The sequence below is a fragment of the Mchenga conophoros genome, linkage group LG19 (genome assembly GCF_057382185.1).
Source record: "Mchenga conophoros isolate Kocher_MC1m ecotype Shallow Benthic linkage group LG19, M_conophoros_male_GT1.1, whole genome shotgun sequence".
NCBI lineage: Eukaryota > Metazoa > Chordata > Actinopteri > Cichliformes > Cichlidae > Mchenga > Mchenga conophoros.
In genome coordinates, this window is record NC_140544.1 from 17,557,006 (window position 1) to 17,577,611 (window position 20,606).

Genomic DNA, 20,606 nt, shown 5'->3' on the forward strand with positions numbered 1-20,606 from the left:
GCTTCCCAGTATGCACCGACATAACCTTTGCAGCATAACCCGATGCCCGTGCGGGCGCTTAAGCAGATACATGTAAAAATATACATGCATGTCTCTTTAAAACATTCAACAGTGACTAATCCTCTGGACCGTTACTAAACCTAGTAAGCTGACATTCAACAATTCTCTCCTCCTCCTCACTTTATTTTCTCTCCAGTGAGCACTTGAATCAATGGATCCCATATCCTCTGACTTTGTAGTCCCCTCTTGTCTTCTCCTCTCCACTGACATTCACGCTCAGCCGACTGGCGCGCACGGGTTTCTGTCCTCCCCCCTTTGCTCTTGGAACAACCGCTGCATACTTCAAAACCCGCAGTGAAAGCTCAACAACTGCATACAATATGAGCACAGGCAGAGCTGCCGAACAATACTGACGCTGAGCCAAACACACACACATACACACACAAATAGGTCTTCACACAGATGAAAGAAAGAAAGAAGCAAGAAATAAAACTTGGAACAGAATGAGGCTAAACAAAAGCGACAGAGTAGCAGGAAAAAGTCAAGGCCTGCGATGGTCAAAGGTAAAGTCTCGGATTTAAATTTGAAAAAAGCCCTAAGATATTTGCTTTATCTTACATTATTAAATGAGTTTCAGTGCTGCTATCTTTAAAACAACATTGTAATTTGTATCTGTATTGATCTAAAAAGCATAAAAACCCCTCAGCCAGAGGCAGAGGACGGTGTGGAAGCTAATCCAGATGCTCAAATTTAAATTTCATTCCAACCAAACGTATTTTTCGCTGCAAGACATTCTGCCTTTTTGAACTGTGGATGACCCGTGTGTGGCAGACAGTTGGCCGACAGTTCGCTCTCGCCTCAAAGCCTAACCACACAAACTTATCAAAGGCCAACACTTCCACACACACAAACTCAAGTGATCATGTGCCTTTCTAACTCTCGTTTACCCCTCACTTAATCACACGCACACTCACCATCTCCTTCAGACACCCACTCATCTATATCCAGACGCATTTTCACACGTCATGTTCGACTATAAAAGGTCTCCAAAGACAACGAGAGCCCGGGAGGTTCTCCAGAGGTGCTGATTAAACCGTGACCAAGGTGTCTGCAGGGCTTTTAGGAGAAGTTATACGATAATCAACATTACTCGCATTTTACTCGATGTGGTAAATGAAGGGTTGAGCATAAAACTGTCACATATGTAGATAGAAGTTACAATACAAACCCTATCTGAGGTGCACACCTGTGATTTGTACATATATAGTATATCATGGTTTACTGGTTGTGCTTGCATGTGTATATGTGTGTGACTTTTTCCACACACAAACATTTCTACAAATTATACAGATCAAAGATTCCTTGTACAAAGTCAGTGTGATGTTTCTGATCTGTTCAAAGATTTTTAGTGTATGACTGAGTTCATGTGTCTCACCTCCTGCTAAATCTACCAGGGCACCACAGCAAGCCTACATGAAGCAGGAGTATTTCCAGTTGCGAAAATGTACCTGACTATCTCCTGCTTTATGCCACATGTGAGAAAAGGCAACTGTCTCCTTACACTCAATTCATATGAAGTACAAATCATGTGACCACACCACAGCAGTGTTCGAGGGCGATCAGATAAGATCACTTTTTTTCTAATTCACCCACAGAGTTGAAGCCTTTATTTCCCAACTAATGATGATGTCTCAAATGGCATCATGTGGGGTAATTTAATGGACTAGACCCAGCATTGCCCAGGGGAAAGAAAGGTTTTATACAATACTTACAAACAGGTTTCTAAAAGTAAAATTAGTTGTGTTTCTCTTTAACAGACATTAGCTTTGTATTTGTAGGTCAAAAGAGGGTAATTCAATGGAAACCTAATGGAAATTAACTATAAAGTATAAGTATTAAAGATAATTTATCTCAATTTCAGGACTGGGACCATACCTCATACACTCCTCTTCTGGTTCTCCAGTAATGTATGCTTTCCTGCACTGTAGAAGACTTGTTCTCATTTTCGTGACTCACTCGCCCTCCCTCACGCCCCTTTTTAGTACATGGGGATCAGCCCAGCCCATGAGCTGCCACCAGTCCTCACTGAGGCATTTCCCAGACCCTAGCCTCACATCCATGCTGATTCCATCTGCTATTATCTTACAAAAAATGCTGTCAAATCTAATTGAGGATGTGGTTTCTGCTTGCAAAAAAGATGATCTCAACTACTTTTTCTTTTTCATGGACATAAAATACTAAAATTTCACTTACCAAAACTAGAGCACAGACTTCTTGCATGGTTTGCTTGTACATTTAACCGGACAGCAAACCATAACTATATTAAAAATAGGCACTAAGAGCAGAAACGTGTTCAGTTCTTGTCTTTTCATTTTGGCTTTAACCCATGAGGTTGCCGTTTGGGATTAAAGTGAAAGTGAAGTATAACCCCTGTGCTCAACTCCACTTTTTCCCCACTCTCCATCTGTTCAAACCTGCCTGCATGGTCCACCTGGCCATCACTCGTTTCTTTCCATTTCCTGTTGAACTACTAAGTACCAAAGGGAGAGAAATCAGCGCTCTAAGAGAAGCAAACACTCCATCTGAGACTCTTTGAAGGTGTGAGACTCTACTCCCCCACTAATGTATTTGGTAATATGTGAAAACAGATATAAAGTTCACCCTCTGTTGAGCGGAACCTTTGAGAGATCTGTCGACAAAATGTTTTGAAGGATAATATTTGTATGTGATGGCAGCGAAACATCCAAAGAGCTGTTGACACAAGAGCAGGGTGAAAGGCTGCAGTCGACTCGAGTAAATATTCTTGCTGGAACAGATTTGCAGAAACAATGTCCACAGAGAGCCGCCTTGGGAAGCACTACAGTGCTCTGCTGACATGAGCCTGGGAGTGCAATGCATTGTGGGCCAGAATGGCCTCAGTGACCTCCACGATAACTCAGTTTCCTGTCCTCGTGCAGTTATGTCGCAACGGAAATGACAATGATGGAGGAGGGTCACGTCTTAGAAGCGCAAAGCACGCTCATCAACATGAACATAAACATCAGTGCAGATGTGCAGATGACTCAACAAATCAACAGTGATTATGAAAGTATATCCAACTGCATAGTTAAAATACCACAAGTAAACATTCAAATATTTGGACGCTAACTGGAAATGCACACCAGAATGTGTATATTTCATTTAACTACATAGCTGCAGCAGTTTGTGTTTGCCTGTCTACCCTCACATGCCCACTTGAGTTGAGATTCAGCTTTACGTGAGTAAATACACAACCGCAGTGTGATGCTTCAAGCTCCATTTGACAGCTGGTAAACAAAACAATAACTACCGGCATGGACGCGTGATAAGCTGCTAACTCGAGGGGAAGAAATCATTTTCAAAATGCCTCCTTTTTTATGGCTGCTTAGAAATAATCACATTTATATTTGAATGAAGACATCTGGGCCATTAAATTAGTTTCCAACCATCAAAAAAAGGTTTCTGGTAAATGGCAAATTAAGTGCAGCATCACTCACAGGGGAAAGAATATTTCGCCTGTGGTCTCCTCTTACAGGGAGGCATCGATACAGTCCAACTGTTCTGTTATTGAGTGATTTCATTTTTCTTGCACCAGCCTACCAACTTCAGTTTAATAAACACTAAGCCTTTGACATTTTAAGGCATGGACAAACTTATGCATGGGTCGTTTTTTCTTTTAGATTTTGGGTCTCATCTTTCCACTAGTTTGATAGATTAGGTTTTGTGGAATTAAACAAGTCCAAAATTCACATTTAGGAATTTATTTAAGTGCATGTTGTCCAACGGAAATTGGTGCTTAATGAGATCTAGAACGACGTCTAGCAAAAGCCACAAACCTCACCATGCTCTAGCAACCACAACTACTAGACCATCATCTCATACTTCCTCTATTTCCAGCACTTTGATCCCAGAAACCTTGGGTTATTTACATATATTTGTATCTTATAATCAGCTAGTGTGTCTCTAGTAGCTTTCATCCAAAAAATATACTTCCTTGTTCTGTAGCTACACAACATATTGGTTAATGAGTTTACCACTACTGGTCATTATTGATCATCTATAAAATTTAAGACAGCAGATCAGTTTGATCTCTTTCAGGAACAAGAGACAAACAAGAGATAGAGTCTACACCAACTTCTTACCCATTTAATAAACTCCATCCACTGAACTCTGTGATCTGTAGGCAAGAGACCAAAGATTTTAAGCAGCAGAAGATTTCTGCATTGCATTTTCTTGTAGAAAATCAGTTTGCATGAAGAGCAAAGCAGGGATGGTATTTTCTGAAATGCACTGGATAGTGATCAACTATTGTCTAATGATGAGTTAAGTGATTACTGGCATTTTCAAATTATCTGTCTTGGTAAACAATGACTGGTGCAAAAGCCAGAAATGTTGGCATGGATACCTGCTGGCTGCAACAGAGACCCCGACAAATTGTCTGGTGCCCCAAGAGCCTGAAGTGAGCAGACGAGCTGATGTATTTCCAGACTGTGAAATCAGATTACGGCTGCGTTTAGGCTGAGTTCATTATTAAAACGACAACAGTTTGTTTTGTTGCTCTCAAATTCTGTGGCCTGTAGTATTAAATCCATGTTTGTTGTTCCAGGAACTGAAACTACAGCCAAATCAACCAGGATCAATAAAGATCCTTCCAGATTATTCTGTCCTCTTGAAGTAGCAATGTCAGGAAGAAAGAATGTGCAAATCTTAAAATAACGTTCACACACACAAACAAACACTTGATTGAAACATGTCACCAGCAAAACAGCCTGTGAGTGAAAGTGGGTGGCCTACTGATGATGTGCTCTGCCTGGCACCCTGCATGTCTACAATGTGTTTGGGTCCCGTGGCCCTGCAGAGCAGCATGAGTAGCAACAAGGGCACCTCTTCACAACCAGGCCCAGCTGCCTCTCCAAAGTGAAGGAGGGAGGGAGCAAGGCAGTTTCAGGCAGGCATCCAAAGCTGGGCATGAGTCAAAGCCGAATACGCACAGACACCACCGTGTCTCACAAGATGAGGCCGTAAAAACTCTATACATTCACGACGGGACAAGGAAATGACACACAGCGCAGGTGAGGCTCTGCTTTATGTATCCCAGACAGCAAAGCACAAAGTCATCATTTCGCTTTAACTGCCCGTTCATCACAAAGCCCACGCTTGGCTGGACATTTCCCTGAACACCCATATTCTGTGCAACACACCTGCTGCCCGCATCGCTGTTCCACTACTTTAAAACATCTGCGTGCTAATGAGCAATAACTCACTCTGTGAACAGCATGGGAGCAGGTGGACTCTGAATAGTGTTGGCAAAGTCACCTTTGATGAGGTAAAATAAGTGAATACAACACTACGAGGAAATGAATAGAGAAAAAGAGACATATAAAAAAAAAGCCTTAAACTATAAATTAGGTAAAATAAAAACAGGAGAACGTGGAACTGCACTGGGGTATCAGGTGGGGTGTCACTTGAATATATGTATTTAAAAAAAATCTACATTTATTTTATGTAACATACTATGTGGCAAAGTCACAACAGTTGCCTAGCATAGGAGAAAGGGAGCAAGCAGGGAATCATTTAGGCTACCGCTATCATGGAAAAGTGGACTGAGCAAATTAAAGTGTCAAGTCATAACATTTACCTGGTCTTCTTTTTTCTACTTTGTTGTTCTAATTCTTTCAGGCTGCTTTATGTGTGTAAAAAACAGTTTACGGTAACACCAAGCTAATGACATTCATTAGCTAGTTGTAGCTCGTTTCTAAAAACCAGCAGGGGGTCAGTTTAGACCTGGAATAACTCAGCACCAACAGTGTGGTAATGATGGCAGAGAGATGACAACCTAACTTGGCCTCTCAAGGATTGAGTTGCTCTGCAAGTGCCAAATACTTTGGGATTTGGCCTTTAGAGAAACTATGGTAGTAAAATTGCAGAAGATTAACTGTACTTCCCAAATAAACACTGGGTAAACGTTATCAAGTGTTTGTGAGACTAGATAGCCATCTCACCAAAGTGATGCTTATGTTGAAGTAAATTTAAGTTTACAAGTAGTCGTCCTGCTTTCCTGCTACAATTACAACATTTTTTTCATCATGTACTGCAAATGCAGTATGAACTGTGCAAACCCCTCCTGAAAACCTACTCCTTTCATAATGCACTGCATCATCTAACCCTTTAAAATTTCTTCAATAAATTAGCCCAAGGCACTAAAATGGCATTTTCACAAATGTGCAAATCCTGTTACCTCAGACTTGGATAAGTATTCCTACTACCCTGAATATGTCAAAGGAGGAAAACTGTGACGATATATTCAGATATGTTGTTTGCCGCAACAGCAGGTAATGGCATAAAGTACATATAGCTCAGCAAGAAGTTTTTCCACTAATTAGGATTTTCTTTCCTGGTTATCAGTGTCTGAAACTGTGTTCAAAGTTCAGTTTCACTGAGCACACAGAGAGCATCGGTAGTCCCCATGTGGGATGAGTGTGAGATCATCAGAGCAGGTTTAGGCTGTAAATCAGCTTTAATGAGCACACTCAAAGCCCATCCCTGTCAGCTACATACAGCTTAGGATGTCTACCACATGAACAGGGCTGATCTTATTTAATTAGCTTTGAAAAAAAGTGTAACTCTGACCTTAAATATATTATAAATCCTTACTTATCCAGAACCTTTGAGCGCACCTTTGCATTCATATTACTTTCTTTTTTGTGTGGTCAGTAAGTAAGAGTTAGAAGTCACAGAGTGTTTACTATATATCTGTATTTGTTCATTCAGCGGCACAACAAATATATTTGTCCTGTTTAGTTGCCAACAAATTATTTCAATCATCATATCACACGTTCAAACCTCAGTGATTTTTATTACCAGAATTTTGCCAGTACCTGCAAATTCCACTAATTACTTAAATATAGCATGTTGTTGTCCATTTTATAAATATATTTTTAATGTTACTGTTTTTTTGTTTTTACATTATGTTAAAAACACCATATTCAGCTACAGTGACTCTTTGAGACTTGCATTTAGTTTGTTTGTTTGCACATAAATACTGATTAGGCTATATGTTAATGACGATAAACAAGAAAAAAAAGGTTTAGAACCCATCTGACTTAAGCAGAAGATTTCTTTTAAATACAAAATTAAAACTGCAAATGATAAAACAGTTAGTTGTAATGTTTTACCTGTTCAGCTGCTATCTGTCAACTTACATTAACTAATAAGGAAATACCATAGATTAAATCATTCTTTGTAAACCCCGTTTATCTTGATTTGGTGCCAGCTTACCAGCATAGCTCCACTGTTCCATCTGTGCCTCATAATTAGGATTATATCAGACAAAAAATAGACATTAGACTTATCTAAGCAGCTCAAAGTCAGAGGTCTAGATCTGTTAAAGTTAAATTGGACTGACTTGTTTTATTGAGGCATGATATCATCAGTAGTGGGATTTCACTGCTATTGGAACTGACAATAATTTCTGGTATCCTTATAATATTCCAATAAAGATTCACATTCAAGGCCAGAAAGTCTAAAACAGAAAGTTTCAAACGATTTCCTGTCTTCTGTCTAGACCTCTGAGTCTGCTTCTCACCAGCTTTGTTCTGTTTTGGATCCCCACATGTCAGCACATGGAGCAAACACAACCACACACACTTGGCCTACAAATACACCCACACAACCCAGACGCGACCCAGACGTGAGAGCTGCCCTGAGTTTTTGTCACTCTGCACATGAGGCCTGTCATTTTATAGCCGTCCTTGAGAACACTCAACACCCCCCATTTTGGGGCAGACCACTGCTTCATAAGAATGGCACGGGCTGATGGACAGCTCCAAAGGAGGTGCCGACTGGGAGACGTAGGCGGTTTGTGTTGGGGGGATGCCCAGTGTCCTTGAATATTTCTTTGTGGTGACGAGTGAGGCCAAAAGCCGCTAATGACCACAGCGTAAATGTGGACGACTGAAAATTTCTTTAATTAATCACTTTTCAGTTTGAAGTAAAGAATAGGCTCATTTAGCATGACAAGAGACAGACTGCGCTGCAGCACGAGATCCATTATTAAATCAGATTACGGTGTGTGGTATAACCTCAACAAGTTAAATTGTAGGAATGGAGCAAAGAGCTCAGCGCTGTGTGCAGCCCAAGGGAAGGTCACATGGAAGAGTTAAGTTTCACTCACCTCATTGGCTGAGTCCGAAGTGCCGTCTTCAGATCTTCCACCACCTTGTTCCTCATTTCCATTTCCTCCTCGTCAAAGGCAAACAAAGTCTGCATCTGCAGATAAGAAGAGAAATGGAGATTTCACTGGAAAAATAACAGATTCATAGAGTTCAATTCCAACTCTACATCAAGTGAGAATGTTACCTGCTGGTAGTAATTTGGTACTTTCCATTTTTAATTAGAGCAGGGCTCCTACAGCCCGAGGAAAGTTGGGTTTAAGACTTTTTTAATGCCGCTCAGAATAAAATTTAAAATCAATTTCACACAAACCAAAAACTGAAGACAAACAACATCAACTGATTGGGGTTGTTTGGTTTTTGTGGTTCAGTCGAATCTCTCGTCCAACAAGCTAATTTATGTAGGCTGTTGATACAGACCAAATGCACGCAACCACATGGCAATTTTGGGAACACTGCACGAGATTTCACTCTCAATTACCATTGTGCATATGTTTTCTGCAAGAAATACACCATGACTTGTATGTTACCTGACATGAGACATTACAACAGAGAAATATGGACTTAAACAACTCAAATTCTTAAGGATGTGGTTCTCCCAACCTTGAATGCAAAGAGCCAATCAACAAAACAAATGGCTGATCTTATGTCCTTGAGCTGAAGGCAGCTGCATTTCTTTCTGAGGTTTTTAAGACATTTTACTTCTCATGCAAAAGGCTTCTTTGGTTCTAAAAGATGATGTGGATGATGAAGTTGGTCTAAGGTGACAACCCCACGAGAGGTTAAATATGTAGGGCTTCTTCAAGAACCTAAAAATGAAGTCCAGTTGCCTTGAACTCAAGCACCTATTCTGAGGTTCCTGCCCAAAATGAATTAAGTATTTCTCTACAATTACAAACTCTGTATAAACAATCCTGGTATCAAAATAAAGCTAACACTTGTGAGACTTCATCAGCGTTGTAAATATTACAGCAGATGCTAGTTTGTCAAAGCAGCTGAGGATGGAAAATAGAAAAATAAATTTTTTTTTCCTTGCCTAATTTCTGTTCTTTTTCCTGTATTTTATAGCATATAAAACCTTTGGACATATCCTGCGGTACACAATAAACTCCACAACATCATGAATCAACATATTGACATTATATGTACAAAGACTGATGCTGCTGAAGTGAAACACAGCAAAGTTACAGAGATTTTAATGAAGGCGTAGCCAGGCATTTTGCAATTTGTTACATTTTGCCACAGTCTGTGAGAGTTTAATTTTCTTAAGTATTGAAGAGCAGAAATGACTCTAAATCTTTCTTTACAAGCCTACAAAATGCTTGTTTTTGAATATTTTTGGAAGAATTACCCCCCCCCCCCCCCCCCACACACACACACACACACACACACACACACACACACACACACAGGCATAATGGTCCCTGCGTGATCGTAATTTGCACAGCGAAAATAGTCTTTAGCACTTTTTGATGGCCAATAACTTTGGCTTCTATTGGCCATTTTGCATGACTGACCCTTCTCTTGAATCATTTGAGCCAATAGAATGACAGTAACATCAACACATTTACAATCACAATTTGCAAGGCGAGAAATACACGTGAAGCAAAATGTACAACACTCTCCGTCATCCAATCACATCTCTGTATCTGGGCAGAAAATCTTATGACAGGAAACAACTCTGAGGCGTTGTGGGAGATGACTGCAATTTTTAAAATGTTTTCCCTCTAAAAGTATGTTTATTTTTTTTCCCCCCCACTGCAATTTAGATTTCTACTAGACTTGATCAAAAATATTCAATGCCTCTGTCTCTTCTCAGGGACAATGCTAAGAAAAACTAAAAGAACAAAATTAATCCTACATCTTAACTAGATTAATGAGTAGATGTATTTGCTATCACACTGCAGCTCTGTTTATTGCAAACATTTTCGATATAGTGTCAGTGCTGTGCGAAATTACATGCAGTTTTATTGTACATGCAGTGATTACTGTATATGTATGGTTCTTTATTTTTTCCCTTTTAATGTAGATATTTAGATGAAAGCTACTTAATATCTGACTGGAGACATTATGAAGACTGCTCCCATGAGACGAGATTCCTAAAAGAACCAGTTTCAGTCAGGCTGCTTTCCTGATCTTGATGATACAAAAAACAAAGGTTCTTTTTTTTAATGTATGTTTCCAATATTTACAAAACTTTCCATTTTATGATCAGAGTGTGTTTTGCCTCTTGCTCTGTGCAATGTTAATTTTTTATGTCTGTTAAAATTTTAAGATCAGATTGATTTAAGATATTTAAAGACTTTAAGGGTTCACGTTATCCACAGACACCGTGTCAGATCTTTTCGGAGCTTATCGTTAACACAAGAATATTAATTGTAATTTGGCAGCAATATGACTGCAACCACACATTTAGTGTCTTTAGTGTGATTATATATGATACTAGGACTAATTGGAACAATCAGAGACTCATTAGCAGACTTATACTTCTGGCACCACAACTCAAACAGATTGTGTTTGAAGCTACACAACATACCAAAATAAGTTATGCAGACAATCAGCTCTAATCAACCTAAAAAGAATAGTAATAGTGATAATGCATTTCTGCATCACTTCACTGATTTTGTCTGCAGTATCAGAGAGCAGTCATGCTCTCATTAGTCAGTGCCACGGGCCTTCTGCTTAGCATCTCCAGGCTTTTTCCATGGTAGCTCACTACCAAGCACCGAGGCCAAACAGTGCATGTTTCAGCCAGTCACAGTGCTGCCCATTCATTTCCCTCAAAAGATACTTGTTTGCGATTGCTTTCAAACTTTAAACCTTAAAATTTTGGTACAGCTCGCTCATTCATTTCTAAATAAGTCTTGTCTTGTGATGATCAAGCCACTACAAAAAAAACAAAACAAATAAAACCATCAACCTAAAAGTTAGCTTGATGGTTCAATACCCAGCCCCTGCAGTCTGCAAGTGGTGCTTGCACAAGTGCTTAACCTCAAATCGTCCCAGATGTGTGAGTGTGTGTGAAAGCGTTTAAAAGCGCAGTATAACAAGGTTTGTGGACCTTGGAAAGAGACACTGTTGTTTGGTTCTACTAAGGCAGCTTTTTGTTGCTTTGAGGAGTCATAGACAAATGCCATTGGGCAACTTAGACCAAGGCAAAAATAAAAGACCGGAGGAAGAATAGGTAAATTTGATTTGGGGGTGCACTGTCCCTTTAAAAAGTAACACACAACCCCCCACCCGCCGTTTGTAGAATTATTTTATAGACTGCCAACTAGCTACCATGACATATCTAACTGAATCCTGACCCAATGTTTGATTTTCCAACAAGAGCTCAGATCTGTCCAGTGTGCGAGAGTGTTTAATATAGAAACGGTACACTCAAAACATCCATCGTGTCGACTTAGCCTCAAGTACAGATGGTTCAGGAGCCCTGTGCCAAACGCTCTGGCTCCTGTTGCTCTAAATGAGCGTGTTCATAGTCAATGGGAAGTTGGACACAACAAGTGTTGGGCTGAGTGAATGATTGGGTCGTGCTGTGAGCCAGTTCACCGTGTCAGTGAGTCTAGCCAAATGGCTCCTTCCTACATCTGCTATTAGTAAGCTCACCCGTACCTGTGGCCAACATGCACATAAGGATATCATTAGAGCCAGTTGGTAAACCAGCAGACGGTACTTCCCTAAATCCTTATGATGGGAAATGCCCTCCCCCCAGCCAGAACTATGCCTTTAAGCTAGTCATAAGAGCGTCGTTAACAAAGATGAATGCTACTAATCGAAGTCTTAATGTGGGCCATGTGGATCATTGACGCATCAACCAAGAAAAAGAAAAGAAAAGGAAAAAAAAAGAAGGGATGAGTTTAATCTAAACCAAGACAAACTAAATTTTGTTAACTAAAACAAAATAATTTAGTGAAATCCAGCTGCCATCGTATCTTCCACCATCAGAAGATATTTGGAAGGCTTACGTCAAGTTGCATTAAAAGTAAACGTATATGTTTATGTTTCATATCTCGTCAGACTAAAAAAAAATTTCTCGTAATTTATCATAGCCTGCATTTAAGCAGTGAAGTGACTGTTTTTCTTTTAATACCTAACATCAGATGTCAGGGACACTGCACGCTCATATGGTAGCAACTTGTCAGTCACCTAATCCCAAACTTTATCATTGTATTTGATGTAAACAGAACCATAATTTATAAAATAAACATATTCAGACTTGGAACTAGCAACTGAGACCATAAACTCATCGTGTAAGCATTTGCCGTAGTCACCGGCAATGCGAGCAGCAGGGTCATTTTCTCATACGCTTCTTTGAAAGCGGACTAGAATAGCCCCCCCCTGCTGGTCACTAGAAAGCATGCAAGTTTAAAATACTTCTGCTTTGGCTCCGCTTTTCAGAGCTAGACTGTTTTGTAAAAAAGATCTCTAAAACTGAGCAACTCACATTAATACAGTATTTGGAAAATAGCACTACAGGTCAGAGGACACTAATTAAAAAATAACTTAATGAAATCATTTCCAGAAATAAATGTAATAAAAGAGATTTAGCTAACAGATCATTCTGAATGGCTCCAAAGATATACTGCTTCCAATCGAAACATTATGAAAACACGATGCAGTTTATTTGCAATACAATTAATCCTGTACATTGTAAAATGTGTCACCTAATCAACCTGCTAAAAAGCACAGAACCTCAGTTCATATCAAAGTTCATCTCATCCCATCAATCAGTCTTGTGATTACTTCCAGAAGTTTGAGACCTTCATGCATTTCCCTTTTTCTTTATTTCTGCAGAAAAAACGATCCAGCTGGGAGATCTGAAGCTCTGCATACAACTCGGGCACAGCGGGGCTACAGAAATTCCTGTCAGAGTCACAAGGGCGTTTGAGTTATCACGCGGTGGCCCACGAACAACCTCAGGGCTCTGACACAATTTTATGAATGAACATCAAGATGCCGGTTGTACAGTAATCTCTCCGGGCGGCAAAATGAGATCATCCAATAACTCAGCTACTGTGTAGGGGCCGACCCCGGTGAGATCGCGCCGGAGCCAAAACATGAGGTCACGGGGTAGGAGTGGAGTGCCTCCAAATTTTAAAATGATGTTGAAGATCGTTTGGAGCTCCGTGGTGGACCAAATGCAGTTGGAGAGGAAGGGGAGGAAATCAGTCTGAGGAACGGTGAATAATGGAGCTTAAAGTAGGTCTGCTTGTGCAAAAAGGAGACTGCTACAAGTTGTAAAATCTTTTTCATGCATGTCACCCACTGATGTAATATTAGCTGACGCTACTGTGCTTGAAACCAGGTTTCTCCCTGATATTATTCCAGACACATTTTTTGTAAAAGTCTCAAGCAAGGGCGGCCGCATTTTCAATAGATGTCAACTTTTTAAAACTTCTGGTACTGTACAGTAGACTTTTTAAAATCACCGTGTTTTGCAGGAAAAACAGGAAAAGAACATCTGAAACATAACTCTGACAGAGCGTCTGACACCTAATAGCACAGTGGCTCCACTACAGCCCTGGTGGATTTCAAATTCTTGGCAACTCACAAATCAGCACTTTCTCCCTGCTCTACTTAAAATACGGTTTGTGTGAGTGTGTGTGCGTGCTGTCAAGCGTCTGAGCCTTAAAGAGACTGAAAAATCGTTTCTCCAGACCTCTACGCTCAGCTCAGGTAGCAGTGTGCTGTTCAGAAGCAGTTCTCATCTCTGGAGTGGAGGCAGTAAACAAAAACAGCTGCAAAAATTGCAACCGACGACAGCTACGCTCGACAAACTGCAGGGCAATAAACAGATATTAAATGCCGTTACGTTTCAGCTCGGTGTTTATGGTATGCTAAGGTTCAACCATTTGTTCTACCTCACACTGGAAAGATTTATGAATGCAAACATGTCGGACGGTTTGGCTAGTCTCTACATTTTGTGCTTATGTGTCACCTTTCAAGAGACTCGCTTAAAATGTCATGTTTTAAGATCTCAAAACATTTGGGAGGCAGCTTGTCGTTCACAGAAGGACTCGGGGTGAGAGGCTGCTGGCACGAACCAGTCGGTTTGATATAATACAACATCATATAACAACACTTCTGTCTAAAGCGACATGGGGATCACAGCAGAAGCGAACTCTGCGATGGTATCACACTGTTTTTATTGGCAGACACACGGTCTAGAACTAACGAATATTGTCATCCTGGCTTTGCTCCATGTGTCTGACAGTATTTCCCACTGACTGAACTGCTGAGCGCCGAAATGGCCTGTTTGTCATCGCAGTGTGTGTGAATGCTGGGGTCACAGCGAAGGAATGTGCTCGTGTGAATATAACAAGCAGTCAGCAGGGAGATGATAAAACGCCAGCCAAGATATCTAAGAGAGAACGGCTGAGCGAACAGTGACCTCTGTGGGGTCTGCATTAACTAGAGTTCAGTACCATCAATGCTCCTAAAGCTGTTGTAAAGGGGACTTATTATGTTCCCTTAATAGGCCCTTGATATTTTTCATGCGTGGTCGGAAGCAAGCAGATTTGGCCCCTCACAAACACAATGCTTGAATGGTAGTTATTAGGGTAATATGCATTCCTGAGATGACCATCATACAACCATTTCTATGGCATTTTATGACAGATGTTTAAAGAGAGTACCTGGTACATATATGATGCAAACTAAGCAAAAGCAGAATATGTCTTCTCTTATCTTTTTTAAAAATAGTGGAGAATCAGTTTAACTTACAGCCGCCATGGAGTTAATGCGGTCGATGTAGTAGTCGGGCCAGCTGGTGGCCAGCTTGTTGGGGTCCTCTTGCTCCTGCACATGGACACAAAGAAAGTGCTTTAATACCAAGTCAAAAAACATTCGCTTTCCCACAAAGCTAAAATGCTGATCACAGTTAGAAATTCCATTTCTTTTTATGAAGCAAAAATTAAGCATGTTGGTTCTTGCTCCTTTTATCAAGATTTCAGATGTCAGTCAGCTGGCCTGAGCACCGGCAGCAGACCCTGGGTTATCAAAGCATTGACGGTATGCTAATGGTAGTTGCTTGGTAATATATTTTATGCATTTTATTCCTCCACTTTGCATCATATTGCGATGTAAAAGCACTTTTCCATTTATTGTTTATTTATTATTTACTTTACAATATAAAGCATCTTGAGGCAAATGTTGTGATTTAGGCCGTATAAATAAATCTGAATTGAATTGAAATCTTCTTTCCAGTTACCATAGGAGACAGACCCTTTGTTACTTTGACAATTGCAGCTGGTGTTTAGAAATGCAGCAGCCAACTCACTAATGGTAATGACTGGTTATGACAATTACCAACACAAACCATCATTTTCTGAACAGACGTTACAATCACTAATCAAATGCATTTCATTTAAGCATGTTGGCTCTGCTAAATTAGCACAAAACGTCTGAAAACGCCTCATATTCAGCAACAAGTCTAAACAGCTATGAGTAAAGCTTGATACTGGTAGACAGGGTGCAGAAGTAAACTTAACCAGAGTCAGCTGGTTTTAAAGTTCAGTTTATTTATTAGATCCACATTTGGATTATTAAGCCAAGCATTGTGAAGAAACACATCTATTATATCAATATTATTTTCCATCAGTCAGGAAAGGAAGTTATTATCAGTAGGACAGATACTTTGTGTAGTGAGATATTATTTCCACTGATTAATGCTGCCAACTGAGCAGCTAAAGCTGACATTAAACACAACAGACATGGCATTAATTAAGAGAGAAACTGCTGGGGTGGAGGTGGGTTGTAAAGTGGCTTGCATATCCCCAGCAACTGTGGGCAAGCTAAAGCCTCTTGGGTAGGGTATGCGATATGAGATTATGAGTTTTTGAAAATATTAAAAAAAATAATACTAATAATCTGAGTGAATATTTTTGCTTCTGTCAATCATGTGTCTTTCCACAGAAGACATCATCACACTGGGGACCAGACTTTTCTATTTTGGACCATATGTTTCCTGTTTGTGCCCGCCCCTCCCTTTTGTTTTCTACCTCGGCCACAAACGTCAACATCCACATGAAGACTAAATAGATCAGGCATGCCAGTCTATAATAATTAGGTCACAACATTTCAGATTCTTCATTCAAAAGAAGAACTGCCCAGAGGAATGAAGTGTGCAGCACAATTGTTTTCAAATAGCTCTGCCTGAGATCAATTTGTCCTGGCCAATTCGAGGATGCATGATGCCACAAACAAACAAAACAAGGGGGAGTACAGAGACCACGTTCCTCATTCACATCTGGTCTTATTTAGCTTAAGCCTAGTGTACTGGTGGAGCATTATTGTTGTTTTTGTTACTGTGTGTATGCCAACAATAGTTGGAAAGTTAAAGTGTGCCGAATTAACTCAAATTTGAACAGCTTTGCATGATAACGTTTTTGCCAAAGCTTAAAGTATATTTTAAATATCTACATAAATATTAGAATTAGGCACCAGGACACTCTAGGCCGTAGGTCGATGATCGATTTTGTAATCGTATCAGCAGACCTGTGACCATATGTTCTGGACACTCGGGTAAAGAGAGGGGCTGAGCTGTCAACTGATCACCACCTGGTGGTGAGTTGGATCAGGTGGCGGGGGAGGACGCTGGACAGACCTGGTGCACCTAAACGCGTAGTGAGGGTGTGCTGGGAACGTCTAGCAGAGGCCCCAGTCCGCGAGATCTTCAACGCACACCTCCGGCAGAGCTTCAACAGCATTCTGAGGGAGACCGGGGACATTGAGTCCGAATGGACCATGTTCAGCATCTCCATTGCCGAAGCTGCTGCATTGAGCTGCGGCCGCAAGGTGGTGGGTGCCTGCCGTGGTGGTAATCCCCGAACCAAATGGTGGACACCAGAGGTGAAGGGAGCCACCAGGCTGAAGAAGGAGTCCTATCGGGCTTGGTTAGCCTGTGGGACTCCGGAGGCAGCCGACAGGTATCGACAGGCCAAGCGGAATGCGGCTCGGGCAGTGGCTGAAGCAAAAACTCGGGTGTGGGAGGAGTTCGGAGAGGCCATGGAAAAAGACTTTCGGACTGCCTCGAAGAGATTCTGGCAAACTGTCAGACGTCTCAGGAGGGGAAAGCGGTGCTCTACCTGCACTGTGTATAGTGCTGGCGGAGCGCTGCTGACGTCGACTGAGAAAATTGTCAGGCGGTGGAAGGAATACTTCAAGGACCTCCTTAATCCCACTGACACGTCTTCCGAGGAGGAAGCAGAGTCTGGGGATGAGGGGAATGACCTGCCAATTTCCGGGGGCGAGGTCACTGAGGCAGTTAAACAACTCCTTGGTGGCAGAGCCCCTGGTGTTGATGAGGTCCGCCCCGAGTTCCTGAAGGCTCTGGACGTTGTAGGGCTGTCCTGGTTGACACGCCTCTGCAATGTTGCGTGGAGATCAGGGGCAGTACCTGTGGACTGGCAGACCGGGGTGGTGGTCCCCATCTTTAAGAAAGGGGACCGGAGGGTGTGTTCCAACTACAGGGGGATCACACTCCTCAGCCTCCCTGGGAAAGTCTATGCCAGGGTGCTGGAAAGGAGAGTTCGTCCGTTAGTCGAACCTCGGATACAGGAGGAACAATGCGGTTTTCGTCCTGGTCGCGGAACACTGGATCAGCTCTTTATCCTCTCCAGGATACTTGAGGGTGCATGGGAGTTTGCCCAACCAGTCTACATGTGTTTTGTGGACTTGGAGAAGGCATTCGACCGTGTCCCTCGGGGTGTCCTGTGGGAGGTGTTGCGGGAATATGGGGTGTCTGGCCCATTGCTACGGGCCATTCGATCCCTATACAACCGTTGCAAGAGCTTGGTTCGCATTGCCGGCAATAAGTCGGACTCGTTCCCGGTGGGTGATGGGCTTCGCCAGGGCTGCCCTTTGTCTCCGGTTCTGTTCATAATTTTTATGGACAGGATTTCTAGGCGCAGCCAAGTGGCGGAGGGCTTTCGCTTTGGTGGCCTCAGAATCTCATCTCTGATTTTTGCAGATGATGTGGTTCTGTTGGCTTCATCGGGTGAAGGCCTCCAGCTCGCACTGGAACGGTTCGCAGCCGAGTGTGAAGCAGCGGGAATGAGGATCAGCACCTCCAAATCTGAGGCCATGGTTCTCAGCCGGAAAAGGGTGGAGTGCCCACTCCGGGTCGGGGATGAGTTCCTGCCCCAAGTGGAGGAGTTCAAGTATCTCGGGGTCTTGTTCACGAGTGATGGGAGAAGGGAGCCGGAGATCGACAGACGGATTGGGGCTGCAGCTGCAGTAATGCAGACGCTGCACCGGTCCGTCGTGGTGAAGAGGGAGCTGAGTGTAAAAGCGAAGCTCTCAATTTACCGGTCGATCTACGTCCCTACCCTCACCTATGGCCACGAGCTGTGGGTAGTGACCGAAAGAACGAGATCGCGGATACAAGCGGCAGAAATGAGCTTCCTCCGAAGGGTGGCTGGCCTCTCCCTTAGAGATAGGGTGAGAAGTTCGGCCATCCGGGAGGGGCTCAGAGTAGAGCAGCTGCTGCTCCACATCGAAAGGAGCCAGCTGAGGTGGTTCGGGCATCTGACAAGGATGCCCCCTGGGCGCCTCCTGGGTGAGGTGTTCCAGGCATGTCCCACCGGGAGGAGGCCCCGGGGCAGACCCAGGACACGCTGGAGAGATTATATCTCTCGGCTGGCCTGGGAACGCCTTGGTATTCCCCCGGACAAGCTGGAGGAGGTGGCTGGGGAGAGGGAGGTCTGGGCCTCTTTGCTTAGGCTGCTGCCCCCGCGACCCGACCCCGGACAAAGCGGATGACGATGGATGGATGGATGGATGGATGGATGGATGGATGGATGGATGGATGGATATTAGAATTTTTCTTCTTCTGCAAATTTCAGGGAAAATGTTTTTAATGATTTTTTATGCAGGGTCAAACACTGCATTAGAGAGGTTCACATAGGCAGATTTTCTGCACATGAAGGTATTAAACCTGCATAAATCCAATACAAAAGAATACAACTTTACAAGGCCGTAAATCAGTTTAAGAATAAATTCTATTTAAAAAAAAAAAAAAAGTTAATGCTTTGTCTGTTTTCGGTCTAACTTTATTAACTTCAAAGGAATTCTTGCAGTAGAAAGCAGTCAGTTGTCTCTGTGTTCCTTCCTGATGTGAAAAAAAAAATCTATATTTTATAGTACCCATTCCCTCCATAATTTAAAATGCTGCTTCAATATTTGCATGGTGGCCCCATTTCTGTTGATTAAGCCACAAAAACTCTTTTCTGGGACCAGCACCAGATATAAAATCCTCTTATTATCTACAGAAACTAATTGAAGCTCAAATGTGGGCATAAAAAAGAGCTGCAAAATCAGCATTTCCACTTATTTATGAATCGCATACGCTCTAGCAGCTATACTTATGTCTAAGTTTGGTTAAAGTGGATTTCAGGCCTCATAATAACCATTGTTTCTGATCCCCAGCATTCTTTGCCAACATGGATTTAAAGCTAGGCTAAAACAAAAACAATAGCACTCAGTGTGCTACTCAGACTGTGTTTTCCAGTGTTCTGCTGACACATTCAGGACGCGATGCCAGACAGATCCTGACGCTGAGATTAACAACTTAACTGCCTCCTTCTGACCCTCGAGCCGAATAACAGTCGTCAACACACCCTCAAAAACGGTCCAATGTAACATTTACTTTGGCAGTTTCATGAGCTTAAAGTAAAGTACTATAATTTGCGTCGTGTTTTTGGACAAATGAAAAATAGTGACAGCATGAGGTTTGTTTCGGCCAGTCTAGTCATATCAGTGCACACACTTCCTCAATTTTCTGCCCCTTTCACGACATTTCTAAGAGGTGAAGTGATGGTAAGTTTGTTCTTGTGCTCTGCTTCCTTGATCAAATCATTCTGGAAGTTAATCACACTTGATGACTGTTTAAAACCTTGTGATAAGACGCCAGACTTCCTAGATTAGTGCTCATTACCATTGAATGGTGCGAACAGCAGGCTCTGGATATGAAAGAGAAGATTGTGTTTGTCTTCATGAGTAAACATTTGCATGAATGTGCTTATTGCATTACACTACTACTCAAATGTCTGGGGTCACTTTTAAATGTCTTTGCTTTGAAACAAATATAGCAAGATATCATCAAACCTGCTGTTAATGTTTAATAAAGTCATTCATCATAAATCGTTTATGTAAAACTCCCATAAGCCCAATTTTAGGATGCATTACTAATGGGCGCCAGTGACATTCTGTCTTTACTAATGCAAGTTTGCTTAATACACGTTAAAATTACTCTTATGCTTTGTTTTAAAAAAGCTGGAAACTGTTGGGCATATAGAGCATCTTTGAGGGTTCAGCTATAGACCAGCCCAAATTAAATATTCTTGATTGATCTCACAGACACATCACACTAGTACCAAGTCAAACTCCCTTTTTGCTTTCGGAACTGCAGTAATT

At 41.8% G+C, this 20,606-nt stretch overlaps 1 protein-coding gene across 9 annotated transcripts in view; it reads right to left on the reverse strand.

Annotated features, from left to right (window-relative positions):
- Positions 1-20,606, reverse strand: part of daam2 (dishevelled associated activator of morphogenesis 2) — a 114,869-nt gene that overhangs the window by 34,117 nt on the left and 60,146 nt on the right. For all 9 annotated transcript variants that reach the window (XM_085256392.1, XM_085256388.1, XM_085256391.1 and 6 more), the window contains exons 4-5: positions 14,916-14,990; positions 8,192-8,286 (exon numbers count right to left, since the gene is read on the reverse strand). In XM_085256392.1, the coding sequence (XP_085112518.1) occupies positions 8,192-8,286; positions 14,916-14,990 (170 nt within the window). The remainder of the gene's footprint in view (positions 1-8,191; positions 8,287-14,915; positions 14,991-20,606) is intronic.